The sequence below is a fragment of the Bradysia coprophila genome, unplaced genomic scaffold (assembly GCF_014529535.1).
Source record: "Bradysia coprophila strain Holo2 unplaced genomic scaffold, BU_Bcop_v1 contig_561, whole genome shotgun sequence".
Taxonomy (NCBI): Eukaryota; Metazoa; Arthropoda; class Insecta; order Diptera; family Sciaridae; genus Bradysia; species Bradysia coprophila.
The window spans coordinates 2,054,899-2,077,182 of record NW_023503807.1 but is presented as its reverse complement, the minus strand read 5'-3'; the positions used below and the strand labels follow the sequence as shown (position 1 = coordinate 2,077,182).

The following is a 22,284-nucleotide window of genomic DNA, read 5'->3' as shown; positions in this document are numbered from 1 at the left end:
TAAAATGGCCGATTTCATACAAAAATTCACCTACTCTGATGATTCTCGTCGTCTTGATGATGTGGTGAAATTTTTTACATGTAAAATCATCAGAAGTGGTGTGTTCCCGCGTATCTAATAAAATGGCGGTCTGCGTGACCTCCCCAAAGTATACAGCCTTGTGAAAAAGGTCACTTTTTGTAGCTCAGTTGCAGAATAGTTATTTATGCAATCGAGGAGCAAAGTACTTTATTAGGCTGGAAGCGTAAATGTTGACACGTTGTTTAGGTTTCAAAAGCCATTACATAAATTGAGATAAAAATGTAGTCTCGTTTTCCATTGTTTATTGACATCGACATCGCCTCGGCTCAACAAAATTCACACGGAAACTCTACTTTTCATCTTTTTATCCCTAGATATGGAAATACGTGATTAGGGATGAAAAGGTGAAAAATAGTTTTCGTGTGAATTTTAATGATCCGAGGCATTTTTATTTAATAGATTTTACATGCTAAGTGCGTCGAAAGTAGTGCGTGAAACATGAAAAGTACGGTTTTCGACGCATGTGGCATGTAAATAACCATGATGCTTCTTTCTTGAATTCATTTAGAAGCGTTTTTGGGGTACTGTTTTATTCATTTACGATGAAGTCAGACGGATAGTTGAAACATTTCTTCTTTTCCAAAAAATACTCGGAAAAAAGTCCAACATCGATGAATCCTTAGTGCAACGCGTGAAACCTTAAAAGAATCCTACCGTATATTTGCACCATTTGAAGATTTATATTTTGTTTTTCTCGTCTACACACAACCGACCGACACTGATATACAGAAAACCAATTATGAAATAGCAACATACAGCTGCTTTTTATGCATAAAAAAAAATCTTCTGCGGCTTTTTTGTCATTTGTACAAGATAAATTGCTTATACCAACAGTGGCACAATAGTCACACAATTTGAATGGAAAGTGATATTATGTCTCGTATTGTGCTAAAAAAAATAGTTACCTGACGTGCGAATATCGTCAAATACAGTTCTTTGTTAAGAAAAAGGAAAGATACGGGAAATAGTAGATTGAGTCCTTGTTTGGAATTTTTATTGTGCAAAGTGTGAGGCAAAATGGCAGGGACTATTTTTGAGATAAATTTTTCTCATTTTTGCACTAAAGTTTTCCACATTTTTGCACAAGTGTTCCAATTATTTTTAAATCTTCCGCTTTTTCCCTAATATTTCAAAAAAAAAAATTCAACCAAAAAAATTAGGAAAGTTTACATTAAGTTTGGGAAAATATCAGAAAAATGTTCTCAAAAAAAAGTCCATGAGAAATACAAAGATCCAACCAATTTCACAAATTATTTTACTCACTAAGCTCCCAGAATATTTAACAGTGGATATAACTTCTCCTATCTTCTCTGTAGTCATGGAATTTGTGGATTCCCCCTTAAGTTTACAGGGATTGAATAATTTCGTCATAGACTGTTATGATCAGAGCAAGAAAACCGAAGACTAGTTATTATAACTTGCCTTGGGGTACTTGTCAAAGTATTTGTTTCTCTTTCAACGTGGTACGTTGAGAGCGAGAGGACAGAAGACCAGTTTATTTTAACTTGCCTTGGTATACTTGTCAAAATATCTTCTCTTTCATCATAACACTCTATGCACTTCTTGCATCAGCTGGTCTAGTATCAGCTGATGAACATTGCAACGTTTTTTTGTTTGTTTCTTGTTCATCTAACAGCAAGATCGTACTAACAATGAATTAGACAACAGTTGACAGAGAACCGGCTGTTGGTAGGCTATTTACTCCCCGAATGGTTTATGTAAAGTATATGTGTAACACTCAATATACTCACTATTCGCCTAAAACTATTTACAGACATTTACATAATAAACATTGACACACACATGCTGGCGTTGGTCGATACATAATATGTCATAATAAGTTCAAAAAATCAAACACAAAACATGGTCATTGCTTCCATAAAATTTGTGTTTTGGTAAAACTCACCTGCAAGGTCACTATGGTAATTGACTACTAATTTGAACGAAACGAAAATTCGGGGTACACACAGCGCGTACATTATACCCATGGACTACGGAGCAGAAGATAACACAGTCATTTGGATTACATTATATGGAAGTAGTGAGATTTTGCGAATATAGGTAAAATACATTGAGTAATAACGAAAAATGACAACAACAACAACAATCCAAACAACACTCAGGTAAGTGATCAGTGTGAACGACACAAACAGTTGTTGGTTGAACTCGCTACGAGAAGCAATATACCTACACTTAACATTGTGTTCGTACGGCCTTTTTTTTCAATAATTTAATAATAAAGTTTTCAGTGAATACATTGTACATATTGCATTGTACAGCTGATGGTACAGTCGCATGTGTGATTGTGTCTCAATAAAAATTAATAATTTCTTGTTCGAGCAACGTGGATAGGGTAATATTTGAATCAATTCAGTTTAAAAAAAAATTAGGAAGAAAACAGCCAGTTAACTGACGTCAGTACAAAGTGTGATGTTATTAAATTACAGAAAAAGAAACTGATAAGGAAAAGAAATTCCCACAGGTAAGATCCATGGATTGTTTTGCATACTCAAGCATCAAACACCTTATTTTTTGAAAAAGGTCAACGCACTTCAAGCAAAAGTCCTTCAAATGACAGCTGTCAAACAGAGTACTATTTTATATGAAATAGATTTTTTTACAGTGCCAAAATTTGTTTGACACACTACCCCGTTTCAGTTCACTATTTAGAGTACCACTCATGCTTGAAGCGCGTTGAGAAGGTTCGCTTTGCAAAATTTTGCAGTTCGAAATTGATAATATTGAAGAAAAATAATCAGCCAATCCAAGCGTGTAATTCATGATTACATAAATGAGCAATATAAGTAAGATAAGAGAAATATAATCGAATCACCAGCTCGGTTGAATGCCTATTAAGTCTATGATTAATTATTGAGTGAAGTGTTATGGACAATTCAAAGTGTCTTTAACATGCAGTAAAACAGTAAATTGTTTGTATTTGTACTTTACATTTAATGGCAATCTAACACGACAAACTTTGCCTGTTCCTGAATGGAGGTGACGATATAAATATTTCGACTTAACTATCGAGGACCTCTATCTTCTAATAAAATCTTATCTGTAAACTGAGTAAACGTTTTTCATTTAAATAAAGTTGTTCAGGTGGTGAAGCAATATGTTTTACTTTTTGCGGTCATATCTACTCGTCAGACAGACATATGTTCCGTGTTTGTGAAAAACATTTTTTCTGAATGATACCATGGTGGAAAAATGTTGTTCATTTAAATATATTGCAATGCTACACGGATCGGTGATGTGACAAAATTTATTCTTTCAGTACATCGCACTTCAAGCATGAGTAGTTCTCTAAATAGGGTACTGAAATTTGACAGTGTGTCACACCGTTTCATTGTTTCATATATATAGTACTCCATTTGACAGCTGTCAACTATGATCACTTTTGCTTGGATCGCGTTGTTTAGTCTCATCGTATGACGAAATTTCTCAAAAAAGTTGCCGCCAATACAATATTTTGTTATAATGTCCTTGAAATTGTCGAATAATGTTATTACTATGGGGCCGTTCACAAATGACGTTACGATATTTTTTGAATTTTTACACCTTCCCTCCCGTAAAAAAAGTCAAAATTATCCCAAATCTGTAAGAACCGTCATACTTACCACACACATTGTAGTCCTAGTTTTCTTTGTCAGTTGCAGCAATTGCGATTTTGAATAGAAAAAATCCTAACTTCCTTTGACAGTTACGCCATCTTCGTGATGAAAACTGGGAACAAAACGTCTTTGTAATATCAGAATACCTGTCAAAGTATTTGCTTCTCTTTCAACGTGGTACATTGAGAGTGAGAGGATAGAAGAGAAGTTTATTTTAACTTGCCTTGGTGTACTTGTCAAAATATCTCCTTCTCTTTCATCAAAACACTCTATAAAGTAACTTTATGGGTCTGTCACAAGGTTATTTGAGCTGTCAAAGCGTCATCTATATACCAATAACCACAAAATTGTTGTTGACAATAATTGTAAACTTTGATCATTGTTAATAAAATTGTTTAAAATTTGTTGACAAATTGTTCGTAAAAGCGTTGAGGTTATGGCTCTCTGGAATCTTATCGTTAGTTTTATCAAAAATCGTTTTTACCATACGATGCGTAAATTGACAGGTCCGTGCGCAAATCTAATATTTACGCACGAATTCTATTAGAATTGTACTAGGTGCTTCATGTACTATGTGCATGTTATGGCTGACGACGTGCTTTTACATGCAAATAATGAATCTTTTGACTAGAATTGCGTTACTTTGTGGTGATTTTGACATCACAGCAGACTAGCTTCGCTCTCATCGGCAATCTCACATCTAGTACGCAAAACAACCTCATTTACTAACTAGTTAGCAAAATAGCTATTTCAATATATCGTGTGTTAAGCATCACGCTTTCTCGAACCGCTTTTACGTCATTTGTGAACAGTCCCTGTGATAATTTTATGAAAACATTGATTTCGGCGGGTCTCTCTTGTTAGTGCGTGCTTCGATTCGTTTGGAATGACGAGAGTCATTCAGAAAAAGGTTTCCCATTGATTTTTATCTCAATTTTTTTTTCATTTGATGTCATTGTAAATAATAACAAAGTTCAATCCACTAATTGCCCACTTATCATCACGATTTTTTTTCTCTATCTTTGAACATCTAAATGTAGTTCCGTTACCTGTAGTAAATTGTTGAAAATTATTTTTAAATCTCTATTCACATTGGCAATTTTCACAGTAAGTGTTTACCTTAAAACTTAACGCTGTACTTTCAGCATAATGCTTGTCTGTCAGGTTGCCTGTACTTTTTGAAGATATAGGTGGTGTTGGATCTGATGAATTTTGATCGCGGTTTTCGTGTTGCTAAGAAATTATTCTTAGGCTTGATAAAGCTTTAACGTGGATAACAGGTTAGAATATTGAATTTCTAGACGTCCATTGCAGTTGGGACAAACGGGTTTCACTTAGTATTGAGGATTGGATAAATGTTAATTCCACTCAAACCTGATTTTCATTTTATTTTTACCAAGGTAAACATAATGTGGCGGTTATCAATGAAAGTCTAGAACAGGTATGGTCGATCGGCGAATTCGTCTTAAACGCACTCCCGTTGTATGTCAAAATAATATAAAAATGAGTGCGTTTAAGTACGAAAATCAAATTTTTATGTCCTCCGGGCGGACAATAGACCATACCTGTTTTACACTTTGATTGGCGGTTATGCCATATATAACCGATTCAGATGTGCGGTGGCACGAAAGTTCGATACAAACGCCATCTCCTCCCTTCATTAAAAACAAAAATATTTTGAGAAAACACAAGCAAATCTTAGTCAACAATTTTACAAAAAGATGTCAGTGGCATCGAAGTTATGTGCTACGCCGCGTGTGTAAATGACATTACCTCCATATATTTACCTTGACTTTTACTTGCAGCTTAGTACAGAAAAGTCAAATTCAGAATTCGGTGATAGGTCCAAGTACACATTCCGGCCCTCAGTGTTGTGCACAAAATGCATGGGAGTGGCGGGAAATGTAAACAATTAGTTTTGTAAAGTTAATATTTGTTTTGGGATCTTTGAAGTAATCAGTCATCCAGTAATGTTTCCAAGATAGTTTCACACTTTACTTGAGCATATGAGCGAAATGCAGAGAGCCTCTTTTCAAAAATGCGCACTAATATCCACAAAAAGTCTCACGCTGACGACACTTAGAAGACATAAGTGTATATGCAATTCGAGCATCGTTCTTGTTAGGTAACGAACCTGTCGGTCAGGACAGTGTCGTCATTATCTTTTTGGCGCCAAGGCCATTTTTATTAAATTGGCGTCAAATTTATCAGTCAAAAACACTCAAAGGAGTAAAAGTGACGCAAGTCCCTGTGCATACTTCCAAAGCAACTGATATCGCTGGAGGTGACGCATTCTGCGCTTGTACGCAAAAACTGTAACAGCAAAAATTTGACCAAAGAAATTCTAGAAACAAAATTTTACCAAAAAAATTTTGCGTCACAAAGTGGCAGATGATTCGGACGTATTAGGACGTATTCTTGCCTATTTTAAAAAATTTCTTAAAAGTACTTTCCTCAACATCTGCCACTTGTGACGCAAAATTTTTTTGGTAAAATTTTGTTTCTAGAATTACTTTGGTCAAATTTTTGCTGTTACAGTTTTTGCGTACAAGCGCAGAATGCGTCACCTCCAGCGATATCAGTTGTTTTGGAAGTATGCACAGGGACTTGCGTCACTTTTACTCTTTTGAGTGTTTTTGACTGATATCAGTTCTTTTGGAAGAATTAGTAGATTGAAAAATTTGAAAAATTTGATAAATTTAAAAAATTTGATAAATTTGAAAATTTAGAAAATTTGAAAAATTTAAAAAATTTAAAAAATTTAAAAAATTTAAAAAATTTAAAAAATTTGAAAAATTTGAAAAATTTGAAAAATTTAAAAAATTTAAAAAATTTGAAAAATTTGAAAAATTTTACAAATTAGAAAAATTTTTAAAATTTTAAAAAATTTGAAAAATTTAAAAAATTTAAAAAATACTAAATTTAGGAAAAAAAAATTGAGGCGAGCAGAGCTTACCAAAGCGAACAAAGTTCTACCATACCCATCCACACTCACACTTAAAGGTGTTCTTATATGGGGCCTATATGGGAACTTCGAGGAGCCCTAGCTCCGAAACGAGGCCGGTTCCCCCCAAATTTTTTTTTCTGGAATGTCTTAGAATGACGACTAGAATCTACTCACAAAATTTCAACAAAATCTAAAGAAGACTTTAGAAGATAGGAAACACGGACGGACGGACTAACAAAGTAACGTATGATTTTTTCATTTCGTTTAAAGTACTGAAATTGACCAAAATGTATGGAAATGGGTTGAACTCGTACGGACGCCTAGTTTTTTTTAATGGTAATTTGGAGTCATTTGTATTTGAATTGTTGAACTTCAATATTTGCTGTGTATATGGTTCTGCAGTCTACGACAAAATTTTTTTTAAATTTTTTTCTAGTAATAGGACTTGCGTCACGGGCGCTATGCTAACGCGCGCCCATGATATCTTGAGAAGAATCAAAAAACTTATTTTGCGGATTTGGGCGCCAAATTTTTAAACTCAGTCGTTAAATATCTGTGAGCGCCAAATGAAATTGCCCTTTTCGCCCATATGGAAAAGGAGGCACTGCACCGAGTATCGTGATTCCTTACAAAGATAATGAAGAATCATTTCCCGCAACTCTCTAAAATATCATAACTTAACATTGAAATAGCTATAAGCGGTGCATGAAGTACCGACACCAAATTATAAAATTACGAAACCTTCCGACAAAATGTGTTAATTAAATTATTGTAATTTTTTTCTTCCTAGGAATTTCAGTGTTACACAAACATAGGAAAATGAATTGATCCACAAGCAGTATAAATCAAAGCTGTTTCAACCATGACGGGAACCTTTTTAGACCAAGTTCGCAAGGAACTACACATCAGGAATTTCTGTTGCAATTACAGAAAACCAGACAGATTCGTTCGGTCACAGGTATGGTGCAACTTAACACATTTATTGTTTAGAGTTTTTTTTCGAGCCTCTTTTCTGCACAGTGGCAATTACAACCAAAAAACGTTTTTTACCTTCTCTGGAGGATAGTCTTAGCAGCATTTTTCATATCAGCAGTCATTACATCAATGGCGTCCTTAACACCTGAAGATTTCCGATTTTATTTTATTTACTTAACGAATTGGGGCATCATACTATGTATGATAACCAGTGTTTATGGGGCAATTTTAGTTACATATTGGCATTTTAATTCAAGATATGCAGGTAATATATAACACTTTACCATCATCAAACGATTGAAGAGACATTTATGTCTTTGAATCGCATGTGCAAATTAATTCTTACGTTATAAGTAGCGACCCAATCAACCAAGTTAGGTCAGTACCCACAAAAATGCACGTTTTAATTTAAAATACAGTGGACGTCAATGAAATGTAAACATGAATTTGGTTCAGCTGTTTCTACACTCATACTAACAAAACTGTTCATACGTCTTTATATGGTTTTACAACCACTTTTAAGAACTTTTGTTCGCATAAGTGGACCAACTGAAATAAATTCATGTCTATATTTCATTGACGTCGACTTTTAGTCTAATTTCGTTTAAAAAAATTTAGCCTTATGTCACAAGAGACTTGTCTTACACAGCAGATAACATTTCGCCCTATTTTCAAGGTTTCAAGACGATAACTGTAAATACTCTGATAGTGTAAGGACCATTTTCTTTACTGACCAAAACCTTATTTTTTGCGTCATAACAAAGCACCTCAAGCAAAAGTGCTTCGAGTGACAGCTGCCAAATAGAGTACTATTTTGTGTAATAAATTTTTCCGTGCAAAAGTTGTTTGATACACTGTCCCGTTTCAGTGCTCTATTTAGAGTACCACTAATGCTTGAAGTGCGTCGGTCATAACCAACCCTTAATCATTCTATTCTTCAGTCTCTTTTTTATTGTTGAATGATCGAATGAGTTTATAAAAAGATTGTAGACCCAGCGATCCCAGCGATTTTTTGGATATAAAAGTTTCTACGAATTTTATCCTTGTTCCATATCAAAGCTGTAAACTTTGGGTTCCTCCCTATAAGTCAGAGGAAGTCACAATTCATATAAAATTTGACGTTAGATAGAGTGGAATGGTTTAATTATTGGCCGTCTATAAAACACACTACGATTGACTCGACCTTTATTCAGAAAGATAAAAATTTCAATCTTAACTTAAGGCCAGGTTACCACGTTATACATGGCTTTACATTACCTTAACCTGTCCTTAAATAAAAATTTTAATGTGGCTTTTGCTGTCTCTTTTTTAAAAAGTTATGTTTGAGAAAAATAAGAACAGTCAAAGCGACTTACGTACTTATTCGAAATTATACGGACGCTCTAAATGATCAGAAACGGAACGTGTCACATTAGCGAATTATAAGTAAAATGCAATTTCGTTTAATTAGCTCTGCTTCAAAGTGACTGTCAATAGTTAGCCTACTCAAATCGAAGCTAAACGAATAAAATTTCATTTTTCTTATAAGTCGCTAATATGATACGTCCAGTATGTGCATTTAACTACTCAATCAGGTGAATTAAACGTCAGAGATTTTCGTACCAAATTTTGTGAAATTAAGAGTAAATAACCAGAAGAAAAGATGAGCCAGGAAAACATTACCGTGTGGATCCTCATAATAACGGGTATTTTCAACATTTTTTTATAGACAGAATATCAGAATGCAATGACATGCCATTTGCCTTTAAGTTTTACTGGAGCATTCACAATATTATACTGAATGTGTCGATAGTCATAACAGTAATTTACTGGTCAATACTTCACACAGGTATGATACACACAATCCGTTACATAGCAAATGATAAAATGTTTTGAGAAATTATCAACTAATGTGGTCTACAGTGAACGACATCTCAAATGTCTCACTGTCAAATTTTTCTGAGAATTTTATTGTGTCATTGCAAATTCACAATGACATTCTCTGAAAAAAATGATAGTGAGACATTTGAGATGTCGTTCACTGTATTGCCTATGCTTAGACAAGGTTGAAATTTAAGAAAAAAAGCTTTAATGTTAATTGATTGAATATACTCAGACAGTATGCCGATATCTGCAACTAATGTGATGACACACGCATTCAATTCGGTATTGATGTTTGTGGACATGCTGATAATGGCGTATCCTTTACGCTTATACCACGGTATTCAACCAATATTGTTGGGTAATGATGCTTCATCTGCCCAGAGCTTCTTGTACCGTACTAATTCATTGACTATACTTTCTTAGGGGTAGTCTACGTTATCTTTTCGATAATTTACTATTACGCTGGAGGTAAAAATAAGTAAGTTCCTTTTTAAAAACGAAAGCGAACAAACGATTGATGGAAAAATTCCAAACAGATTTGATCAACCGTACATCTACAACGTATTGGATTGGTCGAGTTCAGATCCTAAAAAAAATGTTGTAACCGTGGTCGGCACTCTGGTGTTATCAATGGCAATACATTTGGTTTTATTCGGCGTGTACAGATTGAAAGTGTTTCTGCACAGAAAATGCGTTCACACAGACAAATCTGCCGATTTACCTACAGCGCCATCAAGTGCTGCACCAAATTCGAGAATATCGATGGTATTGGGTTCCTATGAATATGATAACACTGCATTCAGCGGAAGCACAGAGAAGATTTAATCATAGTTTTTGTTGTTGTTCAAATTAAACTTTAATAAAAATTATGTGCGGCTATTGGTAAGAAAGACCTCCTCTAATTGATTTCACTATTTTCTTCGAGCTGCCAAAAATAGTTCTCGCTCCGCTCGTATGGAAATCTCAGCACTATGGCTACAAAAATCGACTTTGTGCAATACACCATTCATCATTCAGAGGCGTAACTACTTCAGGGCTTATTATTGGGAATTTTGATTCTGAAAAGTGCAGAATTAAACTGATAAATTCCGACAAATTTCTTTACAAAAAATTCGGAATCTGATAACACAATTTTTCAGAATTATTCGGAACTTTTCGGAATTACACGAGCGGGATTTTTTTTAAAGGTTACGTCGGAGATTTTTAGCCCCGTACGAAGTACGAAGGGGCTTATAGGATTACGATGCCGTGTGTAATTGATGGAATTCGAAGCAGACGGTAAGGGCAAAGTGTTTGCCTATGTTCATAGATAACGAATCCGCAATAAAAATTTTGTCCGTCCGTCCGTCCGTCTGTCACGTCGATATCTTGAGTAAATCAAATCCGATTTCAAAATATTTTTTTTCCCTGAAAGATAGTCAAAATAGTGAGGCTAAGTTCGAAGATGGGCGATTTTGGGTCGACCCTTCCGGAGCTGGGGCCCAATAAGTGCCTAACTGTTTTTCGACGATATCTCCAGACATTTAAGCACTACACTTGTAAGTGATACGTCAAATGAAAGGTATTTACAATACCGATCGACAAAAAAAAAGTTTATGAAAATTGGATGACCGACTCGTGAGTTAGACCCCTTGGTGTGAACTAGGTACAGGGCGGCAAGCCGTTTTTGCTTGTAGGTTGGCCAAATTTGAACGTATTTAGATGGATTTTGCTTTATTAGATAGGTATTGACCGTACCAATCAGGGAAAAAAAAGTTTATGAAATTCGATTCACCGGAGCGTGAGCTAGGTCTCTTGGAGTGAGCTTATATGTGGCTACTCGGCCGTACAGTGAAGGTGGTGTTTTTTGTAAACTTTGACCGAATTTCAAATTTTTTTTTGTTTGAAAGGTACTAACGAATGTAAAGCAGCCGTACTACTTTCCACCTCCTAACAAAATGGCCGTCGGCCGCCATTTTGGATTTTTGTAAAATCAATATAAATCGGTGAAAATGATACTTACTTAATTTTAGGTCAATTCGAAATTTGTGTTACATTTGAAAGGAACGTCGTACGGGGCTTCGTAATTGCGCTATGCGCAATTTTTAAGACGTACACATTTCATAAGAATTTTACTTTACCGACGTTTACGGGCGCAGTAGGCTTACGGTAAGAGTAGGGCGACGGACGAACTAGGGTCACGTACGCAATAGATGTACGGGTTTGTACGGGGCTCAGTCGCAGCAAACGCTCCGACTGTTCTGACGACTCGTTTTTGTTGATAATAAGCCCTGAACTACTCCGGCCTTGAAGAGGAGAATCGTAGTCTCACTATCTCAAACATATTGTCTTTTGAGACGTAACTAGGCGCGATTTTCGGATTTTTGAACTTTCATTTTCACCCGGGATAGAACAACCAAATTTTGTATTGAGCTGTTTTCCCAGCTGGTTCACTCATACGCTTGTACTGTTTTATCACTTCCACTGTTACACTAGCGAGTTTTTTATTAGTCGGTAGAAGCAGTGTAAGTTTTGCATGATTGATCAGCTGTTAAAACAGCTGAAGTAAACTTCGATTCAAACATTTCCTTTTGGGATTGGAAAAACTCCTTTTGTAATTGAATATGCCTTTCTAAGACTCTCTATGGAGATCGAGAGGCAAACATTCATATAAAATCCTTTGTCAGTCAAAAGAAAATCTTCAAACAACAAAAATTATATGTTTGAATGTGTGTGTGACAGCTTCGTGAACATACAGTAAAAAGGATCTCTTAATGTCAAAAGAAGCAAAGTTGACGTTTTCGTCTTTTATGTGTGTGTGATATAATTCTTCAATGAATTTCGGGGCATAATTCCTGTAGGTAGTCTACCTCTATGTCTTCAAATTCATAGAAAATCTTTGGAGAACCCACACGAAAATCCGAAAATTCATAGAAAATTGAAAGAAATCCATTACAACCCCATCCAGTCAGTAAAAAAAATCCTCTGATCCTTGGAAAACGGTAAGTAAATCTGTTAAAATCTTCAGAGGATTGTCTTTTCGAAAATCCTGTGTCAACGAAATTTGCAAATATCTGCCACTCGCTGGAGACTGTTAGAAGACGGTGAGCTGGTCAAAACTGTTTGTAACAAATACGAACACAAATGCTGTATAGGATGTCATCAGAAACTATTTTTGAGAAACTAATTTGCTCTTTTTTATTAAATTTTCTCACATTTTCCCGCCCAAAATTTTGGAAAATTTAATGAAATTCTAGAAAAATGTGGGAAAATCGTTTTCAAAAAATAGTACCTGTGATGTTATTCAAGTTTGAATTCTGTTCTGTTTGATGTTATTGTTACATTGTCATTCGAAATTTGATTCAGTTATTTTTTGGCTAAACACTCGTAACTAGTTTGGTTCGTAAGGGTCAACCAGCTGTAAATCAGCTGAAGCAAACTTAGGCTGAAATTTGATTGCCCTCAACTTATTCATGCATGGTGTTCAGGGGGACGATTATCGTATTTCCGTAACTTGACAGTTGTGTGTATAAAATCCCATAAGAACTGTCAAGTTACGAATTGATTGGCGCCCTGGGCATCAATTCTCATACGTTCGTAACTTCAAGAATTCGTAACTTGACAGTTCTTATGGGATTTTATACACAAGTTACAAATATTTGGAGTTACGTAAATACGATAATCATCGACCAGAACCTATTTTAAGTGAATTGAATTCTCAAAAAATTTTAAATGTTACAAGCCGTTTCCCGAATGTTCGTTTTGTGACTTTCTCAGTTGGTTTTGATCATCAAATTGATGTCTTCGAGCTTATCATATTTTTTTACAAGAAAAAAATAAGAATTTTTCAAATTTAATTTCTTAAAATCCCAACAAAAATCTCTTCGAGAAAAGTGTGACGCAGTCTTTGAAGTACAATTTCTAAAATGAATGATATCCCTAGAGTTGACGCTTTCAGCTTCGTTACGCAAAAATTAAATTTTACACCCAATTTCAGTTCAAAAAAGCTGGCTTAGGTTTTCTCATCATCTGCCAAATAATTTTTACCAAAAAAAAAATTTGACTGGAAACAACCAAAATTTTACCAAAAAAATCTGCGTCGCATGTGGCAGATAAATTTTCTTGCTGGTCTATTCCTGAACATTTGCCACTTTGAGACGCAGATTTTTTTGGTAAAATTTTGGTTGTTTCCAGTCAAATTTTTTTTGGTAAAAATTATTTGGCAGATGATGAGAAAAACTAAGCCAGCTTGTTTGAACTGGGTGTAAAATTTAATTTTTGCGTAACGAAGCTGAAAGCGTCAACTCTAGCGATATCATTCATTTTAGAAATTGTACTTCAAAGACTGCGTCACACTTTTCTCGAAGAGATTTTTGTTGGGATATCAGTCGTTTTAGAAGTTTTAGAACACTGCTTTTTATAACTGTTTACAACAGAAATTCGGAAATTTGACGAAATTCGAAAATTTGACGAAAATCGAAAATTTGACGAAAACCGAAAATTTGGCGAAAATCGAAAATTTGACGAAAATCGAAAATTTGACGAAAATCAAAAATTTGACGAAATTTGACGAAATTCGAAAATTTGACGAAATTTGAAAATTTGACGAAATTCGAAAATTTGTCGAAATTTGACGAAATTTGCCGAAATTCGAAAATTTGACAAAATTCGAAAATTTGACGAAATTCGAAAATTTGACGCAATTCGAAAATTTGACGAAATTTGAAAATTTGACGAAATTCGAAAATTTGTCGAAATTTGACGAAATTCGAAAATTTGACGAAATTTGAAAATTTGACGAAATTTGAAAATTTGACGAAATTCGAAAATTTGATGAAATTCGAAAATTTGACGAAATTCCAAAATTTGACGCAATTCGAAAATTTGACGAAATTCAGAAAATTTGACGAAAATCGAAAATTTGACGAAAGTAATTCTTTATCTGCCACCATTCAAGAAATATCTCCAAAACCCCAATTGACCCACCCATTTCCAACTTTCGACATTTTTCACATATGCCCCTCTGTTCTACTCGTAAAACTCTGAGACTTTGCCGAAGAAAGTAATTCTCTATCTCTCATAACTCAAAAAAATATTAGTCCTTTCATCCTACGCTCGAGTAGCTCAAAATTTGGTCACTCTAATCACTCTAGCTCAAACGAATCTGCCCCGATTTTTTTAATTATTTTTTTGTTCGAATCGTGTTACGAATACCTTTCATTTGATGGGTCGCACGCCTCTGTAGGTATCAATACAGCTAAGCTACAGCCGAAAACGCGTTCCCGACCCTCGAAAACCACACTCAGAAACCACTTCGAGGCCAATAAAACAAAATTCTGGTTTTTCCTGGGGTAATGGCGTATCACATTTTCATTTTTATGCCCACCCTGAGGTTCCTGCAAAATTTCATGGAGATTGGCTGACTAGTTTCCGAGATCGACCGTCGATAGATAGACAGATAGACAGATAGACAGATAGATAGAAACATACAGAGTAAGTTGAAAGATTCTGATTGTTTGGAAAACGTTAATTTGGTGCATTTTGTATGAAAAGTGCCAATTTCAAAACGATGTATCTCTGGTAATTTTAAAGCTACATAGTCGAGTGATAGCTCCTTTTGCTCGTATTTTGCTCGCGAATAAGATAGAATAGGATTTGTGGTGATACAGGCCAAAGGAAAGAAACTTAAATTCTCGCGTCTCAAAAAATTTTCTTCGTTCTTTTTTTGGAAGTTAGACTGCGTCAAGTCCTCCGCTAACGCTCCGGACATGATAGGCCCTGATAAACTCTGATATTTCACAAACTATATTTAAATGAAAGCAAAATAAATTGATAAATTGACAATTGACATTCAAAAACCAGACTCGGTATCATTTTATTTTGCTTTTACCTTATTTAAAAAAAAAATCATCGCCACAAAAAATTCAAATTCATCGGTAATACAGAATGCGTCAAGCGGTTCGGTCTAAAAAAAAACGAAATTAAATTCCAACCGATCCGTTTTTCAACGAAATACATTTCCAAGACAATTTGATGATTACAAACTAATTTCGTGTCGACATTCTAACCAGACGGTCGGTGAAACTTTTATTGTTCAAGTACATTCGTCCCGAAATTAAAATGGTGCATGCAGTTACTGATAGTGTAAGTACAATGTAAAAAGTGGCCCATTTAGCTCAAAATAAAAGTCCAGCCGATAATAGCTTGTGCGCTACACTTAGTCAAATCAATTGTTAAATGTTTTCGCAAGGTTTCAGTTTACTAAAAAAAAATGTTTTCCTCTCATGGCCGACATACCAACAAATAGCAACATATAATTAAGTATATGAAGGGAAAAAAAAAACTTTTGTTTGATTTCATTCCGGCCGCACGTTATTTGTTCATAAATTATAATTTTACTTTTTGCATTGAGCGGTATATTGGCAATAACCGTAAATATCGAATGATTCAATGCAAAAGACACGCTCATAAAAAATAATTAACAAAAATTCAACTAATTATGCAAGCTCTAAGAATTCGCGAGAATACATTTTCGATTAGATCATTGAGTTGTTTCAGTTAAGAGTTCTATCATTTACAATAAAATCGAAGCGGTATGGCGTCATCTCATTCATATATATAACATTTATATTACGTACGCGCTTCCACATTTGTTTTTGATATATTTTGTTTTGACGAGTGGGAAGGTTATAGCTTGACCCGAAGGGGAGGACTGTGTATTTCCACTCGTGAAAATGAAAACATTTTGAAGCACGTTACGTGTTGAAGTAATGTAAATGCGTGCTGAAACACGTACAAAACCGTTTGTACATAAATTATGCTCTTCGTTTGCAAAAGGAAAACAATATTAAGTGGAGAAAAAAACGATTTATAGAACACGTCATGAAATTCCACATATTTTTGTTGCTTGTCGCTACTAACTCTGCAGACCTATTAAAAATTAAACCCGATGAAAAATGATTAGTCGTGATTAAGCTTGCTAGAAGCATATATAATTGCTTTGTATGCATAAGTGAAATAGGTTTCGTTTTACGGAATGAAAACAATTGCAATTTGAGCTACTAAAATACTTGGTTAACAACATTCTTTGCACATCCACAGCATAACATAACTGAAAATGTTCGTATTACAATTCCAACAATAAAATGAGATTTTAACTCATAATTTTCGAGACGCGATTATCTTACACGAAACAACGAGTCATTGAATTGAATTTCTAAATTGAGATAGACGATCGCTGGACAACAGTATGAAAAATCGTTAGACCACAATACAATTCATTTACTCAACGTAATTATGGATTCGTTGTGCCGGTATATCGAGAAATTACATAATTGATAAGGTAGTTAGTGATGATTGAGTCAACGATTTTGTTTGAATAAGGTCTAATCAAGAATTTAGTTTATTTAGTTCATCGCCTAATCATTTACAGAGCAGACTTAATGTATTGGTCTGACTTGTGGACAGTGTGCATCCTGAACTGCAACCATGAACTAGACTTGTTGGGATCAAAAGTCTTCTATCTGTCAAAATGACGTTTTAAACGTCAAACAAAAATAAATGTGGAAAGTGGTCATAAGGCAACGCATTTCAAGCATGAGTACCTCTAAATAGGATACTGAAACTTTACAGTGTGTCACACAACTGTACAACACTGTAAAAAACCATTTCATGCAAAAAAGTACTCTATTTCACAGCTCTCGACTATGATCACTTTTGCTTGAAGTGCGTTGCAAAAAGTCATCAATTTTCATTTTACTGATGGGATTATAGAGTTACACTGATGCTAATCGGCACCCAAAAATTATATGGACATGTTATACAGACATGTTTCAAAATGACAGCGCCACCATGCAATCTATCGATGAGATTCAAGAAAAATAAACGATTTTGATACTAATTCCCACATATTTTAGTTTGACGTTCAAAACGTCATTATGACAGATGGAATAGATCAGTAGCTGTGCTGTGAATAGATCAAATTTGTATCCGAAAATTGTGTGACACACTGTTAAGTTTCTGTATCCTATTTAGAGTACTACTCATGCTTGAAGTGCGTTGGTCTCTTGTCAAGAATTAATTTATTTATTGTCGAAATATGACAACGCACTGACAGTGCGTTGAATATGATCAATAGAAATGGCAATTCTCATTTTGTCGTTTTGTGAACAATTACAGGATGACTTCAATGCCAAGGTCGAGGCTGCCGGAAACAAGTTAGTCGTTCTCGATTTTCATGCTGTCTGGTGTGGACCGTGTAAAATGATTGCTCCCGTCTTGGAGGAATTGGCTAATTCTCTCGCCGATAAAATTGTTGTATTGAAGGTAAGAATTTACGCGATGAGTTTCAATGATCCATGGGACTTACTGACATATTGTTCAAGGCATCATGAGCTATCAGATGGCTTCATGAGCCATCATGGTAAAACAAATATTTTAAATAATGTCTCGGCCATGAATATTTGTCACTAAGTCTGATGTGTCTTTTACGTCACGCATCCACTCACTCAATTGACTATTGCAGATTGATGTTGACGAATGTGAAGACCTGTCGACCCGATTTAACATTTCCAGCATGCCAACGTTCGTGTTTTTGAAAAATGGAGAAGAAGTTGAAAAGTTCAGTGGCGCTAATAAGGAGAAATTGACCGATATAATTAACAAACTTTGTTAGACCATGCATGGTCCCGAGTTTGTCATAAATTAATGTGTGTTAGCTTGATACGTGTGGTAAGCTTAATGCATTAGAGCGAAGAGAACGTAAAAAAAATATTGAAATCTAAAGCAAGTGACTTGCATCTCATTTAATGTTCACGCAATTGAAAATTTGATTTTTTTTTTTGAAGCATTGAAATTCTACAGTGAGTTCTCTTTGACTAAAATTTCTAATATTTAACGAAATCGAAATGCCTTTGTAAGTGATGTAATATTGATTGATTGCCTTGACAAACAAATTCTTTTTTTTTATATATTTTTCATTACAATGTTTGATTAATTTGCTGTAGTCAACACCCATGAATAAATCTTTATAAAAACTCAAAACTTGATTTGTTCCAAAATCGCTTCATTCCAAATAATATAAAATGTGTGGCAGGAGTCTTTGACGTTATTAGCGACTATTGAGATGATTACGTAACAATCTAGTTAGTGCGACGATAACTTCATCATCTACCACGGAGAACAAACATCAAACGTCAGCCTTGAGTTTATAAATTGGAAATTTTACTTCGTCCCTGAAAGAACCAAAGAACATTTCTGACATTTCTTCTCTGGCTCGACGACGAAGACATCAACATTTTCTAGTGAACGAACTTAGAAGTGAATTTTCTATGTTAAAATATCAGTCAAAAACACTCAAAAGAGTAAAAGTGACGCAAGTCCTTGTGCATACTTCCAAAATAACTGATATCGCTGGATGTGACGCATTCTGCGCTTGTACGCAAAAACTGTAACAGGAAAAATTTGACCATAGAAATTCTAGAAACAAAATTTTACCAAAAAAATTTTGCGTCACAAAGTGGCAGATGATTCGGACGTATTAGGACGTATTCTTGCCTATTTTAAAAAATTCCTTAAAAGTACTTTCCTCAACATCTGCCACTTGTGACGCAAAATTTTTTTGGTAAAATTTTGTTTCTAGAATTTCTTTGGTCAAATTTTTCCTGTTACAGTTTTTGCGTACAAGCGCAGAATGCGTCACATCCAGCGATATCAGTTGTTTTGGAAGTATACACAGGGACTTGCGTCACTTTTACTCTTTTGAGTGTTTTTGACTGATATCAGTTCTTTTGGAAGAATTAGTAGATTCTTATATTTAAAAAATTTGAAAAAAAAAATTGAAATTTAAAAAATTTGAAAACTTTGAAAACTTTGAATTTTTTTTGATAATTTTGAATTTTTTTTTTGAAAATTGTAAAAAAAAATTTTGGAATTTTTTTTTAAAGAAAAATTTTCAAATTTTTCAATTTTTTTAAAAAAATTTTTAAATTTTTTAAAATTTTCAAATTTTAAAAAATTTTAAAAAATTTGAAAAATTTGAAAATTTTAAAAAAATTAAAAAATTTAGAAAAATTTTGAAAATTTTGAAAAATTTAAAAATTTAAAAAATACTAAATTTAGGAAAAAAATTGAGGCGAGCAGAGCTGACCAAAAGCGAACAAATTTGTTCTACCATACCCACACACACACACACTTTAAGGTGTTCTTATATGGGGCCTATATGGGAACTTCGAGGAGCCCTAGCTCCGAAACGAGGCCGGTTCCTCCCAATTTTTTTTTCTGGAATGTCTTAGAATGACGACTAGAATCTACTCCCAAAATTTCAACAAAATCTAAAGAAGACTTTAGAAGATAGGAAACACGGACGGACGGACGGACTAACAAAGTAACGTAGGATTTTTTCATTTCGTTTAAAGTACTGAAATTGACCAAAATGTATGGAAATGGGGCTTACTGGAAGATTTTTTGCGTGGCCAAATTTTAAGCTGCAAGAACGTGTGATAGCTCGTTGAACTCGTAATGACGCCTAGTTTTTTGTAATGGTAATTTGGAGTCATTTGTATTTGAATTGTAGAACTTCAATATTTGCTGTATATATGGTTCTGCAGTCTACGACAAAAAAAAATTTTTAAATTTTTTTCTAGTAATAGGACTTGCGTCACGGGCGCTATGCTAACGCGCGCCCATGATTTGTAACGAAAATACTCTGATATTACGCTGTGAGCCACCTGCTTATGATCTGCTTAATTTGTTCTACGACTTTTGTTTTCGAGCGGTAAAAGAGCCCTGACTAGGGTATAACGTTAGCCGTCATGCATTGTCGAAAAATAGACCAAATTGACGTCCAAATTCAAGTAATAGTGCGCCCAATGATGAATGAAATTGAAAAATAGGAAATTTTTGTAGTTTAAGGTCTGGAGCTGTGCAGGTCGAAATTGTACAGGACCCAGGTGTACTCCCAGGTGTGTAGATTGTGGAAATTGTTCTCGTCACTCTCACAAAAATCAGCGATGGCATTTCCTTCGAGTCGGACTTTCAAAAGTCGGAAAAGTCGGACAAAAGTTTTGAGATACGAAATTTAAATCAATTTGTTAGGAAATTTCAATTTTCGATCACATTGTCCATGAAAATATTGTTCGTGTGAAGTGACAGAAGACCGACTTGCCGACAGAGTCAATCATTGACAGTACTGTGAAGTTGTGCTCAAATCGATGATTTTCGCAGTGGGCAAATTGCTATGTAATGATAAACTTTCGGATGGTGCAGGGAGTAATAGAAGATTAGTATACCAAGGAAGTAATTTGATATCTAGTATCCAGATTAGTCCAATTATCCGAGGGCTTCAGCCCGATGTACTTTTACTCCTCGTGATACGAGATATCAAATTGCTCTTTTACTTTATGAACTTGAAGGGTTTTCGTTAGGGAGGTAATGGCCTTATTACCTCCATAGTAAAGTAATAGTACATTACATGCTGGTTTGGACATTTTTATTTTGCCAAGTGTGAGGCTTGCAGCCAGAGCCGAAGGCGAGAGCTGCAATCACACAAGGCGAAATAAAAATGTCCAAACCAGCTTGTTTTTTTTTTCTTTCATATGCATTTATTTCGAACATTTATTTAAATCAAAGATTATTGATTGCTTCGAACGTGCCAATAGATCTCAGCAAAGAATTCTTCTTCTTCTAGATTTTCAATATTTTCCCTGAAACCACGGAGGTTGTTGCATTCTAGGAGATGTTCCGAAGTTTGCTCTGAATGATTACATAATCTGCACAGTGGTGAATCTTTCATTCCAATTCTTGCAAGGTGTTTATATAACAGATCGTGCCCCGTTTGTTTTCTGAAGTTGGCTACGTAGATTTTTCGACTTACTGATCGGATAGATGATGGGTTTATGTCCTGCCAGGTTTTACCGTTTGAATCATTTTGCTGTTCCAATTGTAGTTCTTTTATAATCGATGTTTGGATATTTTGTTTAGTTAAACGGAACTTTCTTACTCTTGAAAATTTCTTTCTGTAACAGAACCTTCGTACTTTTTCGTTTAGTGGTATAGAGTATTTGTCGTATAGTGCTCGTACTCGGTGAACAAACGATATTTTAGATTTGAGGCGATTTTCTATACAATTGTGATTTTTCCAGATACTATTCGGTGTTCTCAGGATACGTTCGTACATTTTTAATTATGCTATTTCTCTAGAATACTTGAGCGGTCTGATACCAGAAAACATTTCCATCGCCATTATCGGTGTTGATTTCGTATTTTACTCGTTAAGCCCTGCGGAAGTAAGATTTCCAGCAAGCACCCTTGACGGAAAACGACTTTCCGTGTGGTGTAGGGAGTAAAATAATATTTATTCTAGTACAGTTGGAGGCAGTGCATGTAGCAGCTTCAAATTTCACTGAATCTGACTGTAATTCTGATCCTATTTCAATTTTCATGCAAATATTTATGCGATGATAACGGAAATTATTTTTAAAAAAATGTTTAACGAAAACATGAGATGTCAAATCTAGGTCATCCTAAGCTGTCAATTTAACTCTTATAGACCTGGAGCCTATGGTATTTTGAGTCCCTCATATGGTCATATAATTCTCTTGGGTACTAAAGGGTGCCCATGAATACGAGCGACAAAAAATGTTCTACGATTTTCCTGGAAAATGCATATTGGGGCATGCCAGACAAAAGGGAAATCGAAAAATGATCGCTTTTTGTTGTGATAAGCCCACGACCTGAAATTGGTGTCATTCGATGCCCACGGACCCTAATAAACATAAAAACACCCGCCAGACAAAATTCAGTCGGAACTGTGAGCTGCCAGACAAA

The 22,284-nt window shown here is 34.8% G+C and overlaps 2 protein-coding genes across 2 annotated transcripts; both read left to right on the top strand.

The window, feature by feature from the left end:
- Positions 1-2,221: 2,221 nt before the first annotated feature.
- Positions 2,222-10,366, top strand: LOC119083132 (protein rolling stone-like). The gene is made up of 7 exons (XM_037192771.1): positions 2,222-2,434; positions 7,433-7,600; positions 7,663-7,882; positions 9,326-9,445; positions 9,713-9,838; positions 9,904-9,958; positions 10,017-10,366. Exons 2-7 carry the CDS (start codon positions 7,505-7,507, stop codon positions 10,303-10,305), a joined length of 906 nt encoding a protein of 301 aa, XP_037048666.1. The 5' UTR covers positions 2,222-2,434; positions 7,433-7,504; the 3' UTR covers positions 10,306-10,366.
- A 5,085-nt stretch (positions 10,367-15,451) lies between these two features.
- On the top strand, positions 15,452-18,501 carry LOC119083131 (thioredoxin-2-like). Its single transcript, XM_037192770.1, has 3 exons — positions 15,452-15,603; positions 17,638-17,784; positions 17,984-18,501. Exons 1-3 carry the CDS (start codon positions 15,580-15,582, stop codon positions 18,131-18,133), a joined length of 321 nt encoding a protein of 106 aa, XP_037048665.1. The 5' UTR covers positions 15,452-15,579; the 3' UTR covers positions 18,134-18,501.
- The last annotated feature ends 3,783 nt before the right edge of the window (positions 18,502-22,284 follow it).

Bases quoted from the DNA above. Each gene is read 5' to 3' on its own strand.
- LOC119083131 (XM_037192770.1), top strand. From the start codon at position 15,580: ATGGTGCATGCAGTTACTGATAGT. The intron at 15,604-17,637 runs GTAAGTACAATG...GAACAATTACAG, and splicing joins TGCATGCAGTTACTGATAGT to GATGACTTCAATGCCAAGGT. The intron at 17,785-17,983 runs GTAAGAATTTAC...TGACTATTGCAG, and splicing joins ATAAAATTGTTGTATTGAAG to ATTGATGTTGACGAATGTGA.
- LOC119083132 (XM_037192771.1), top strand. From the start codon at position 7,505: ATGACGGGAACCTTTTTAGACCAAGTTCGCAAGGAACTACACATCAGG. The intron at 7,601-7,662 runs GTATGGTGCAAC...TTTTCTGCACAG, and splicing joins ACAGATTCGTTCGGTCACAG to TGGCAATTACAACCAAAAAA. The intron at 7,883-9,325 runs GTAATATATAAC...ATTTTTTTATAG, and splicing joins TTTTAATTCAAGATATGCAG to ACAGAATATCAGAATGCAAT.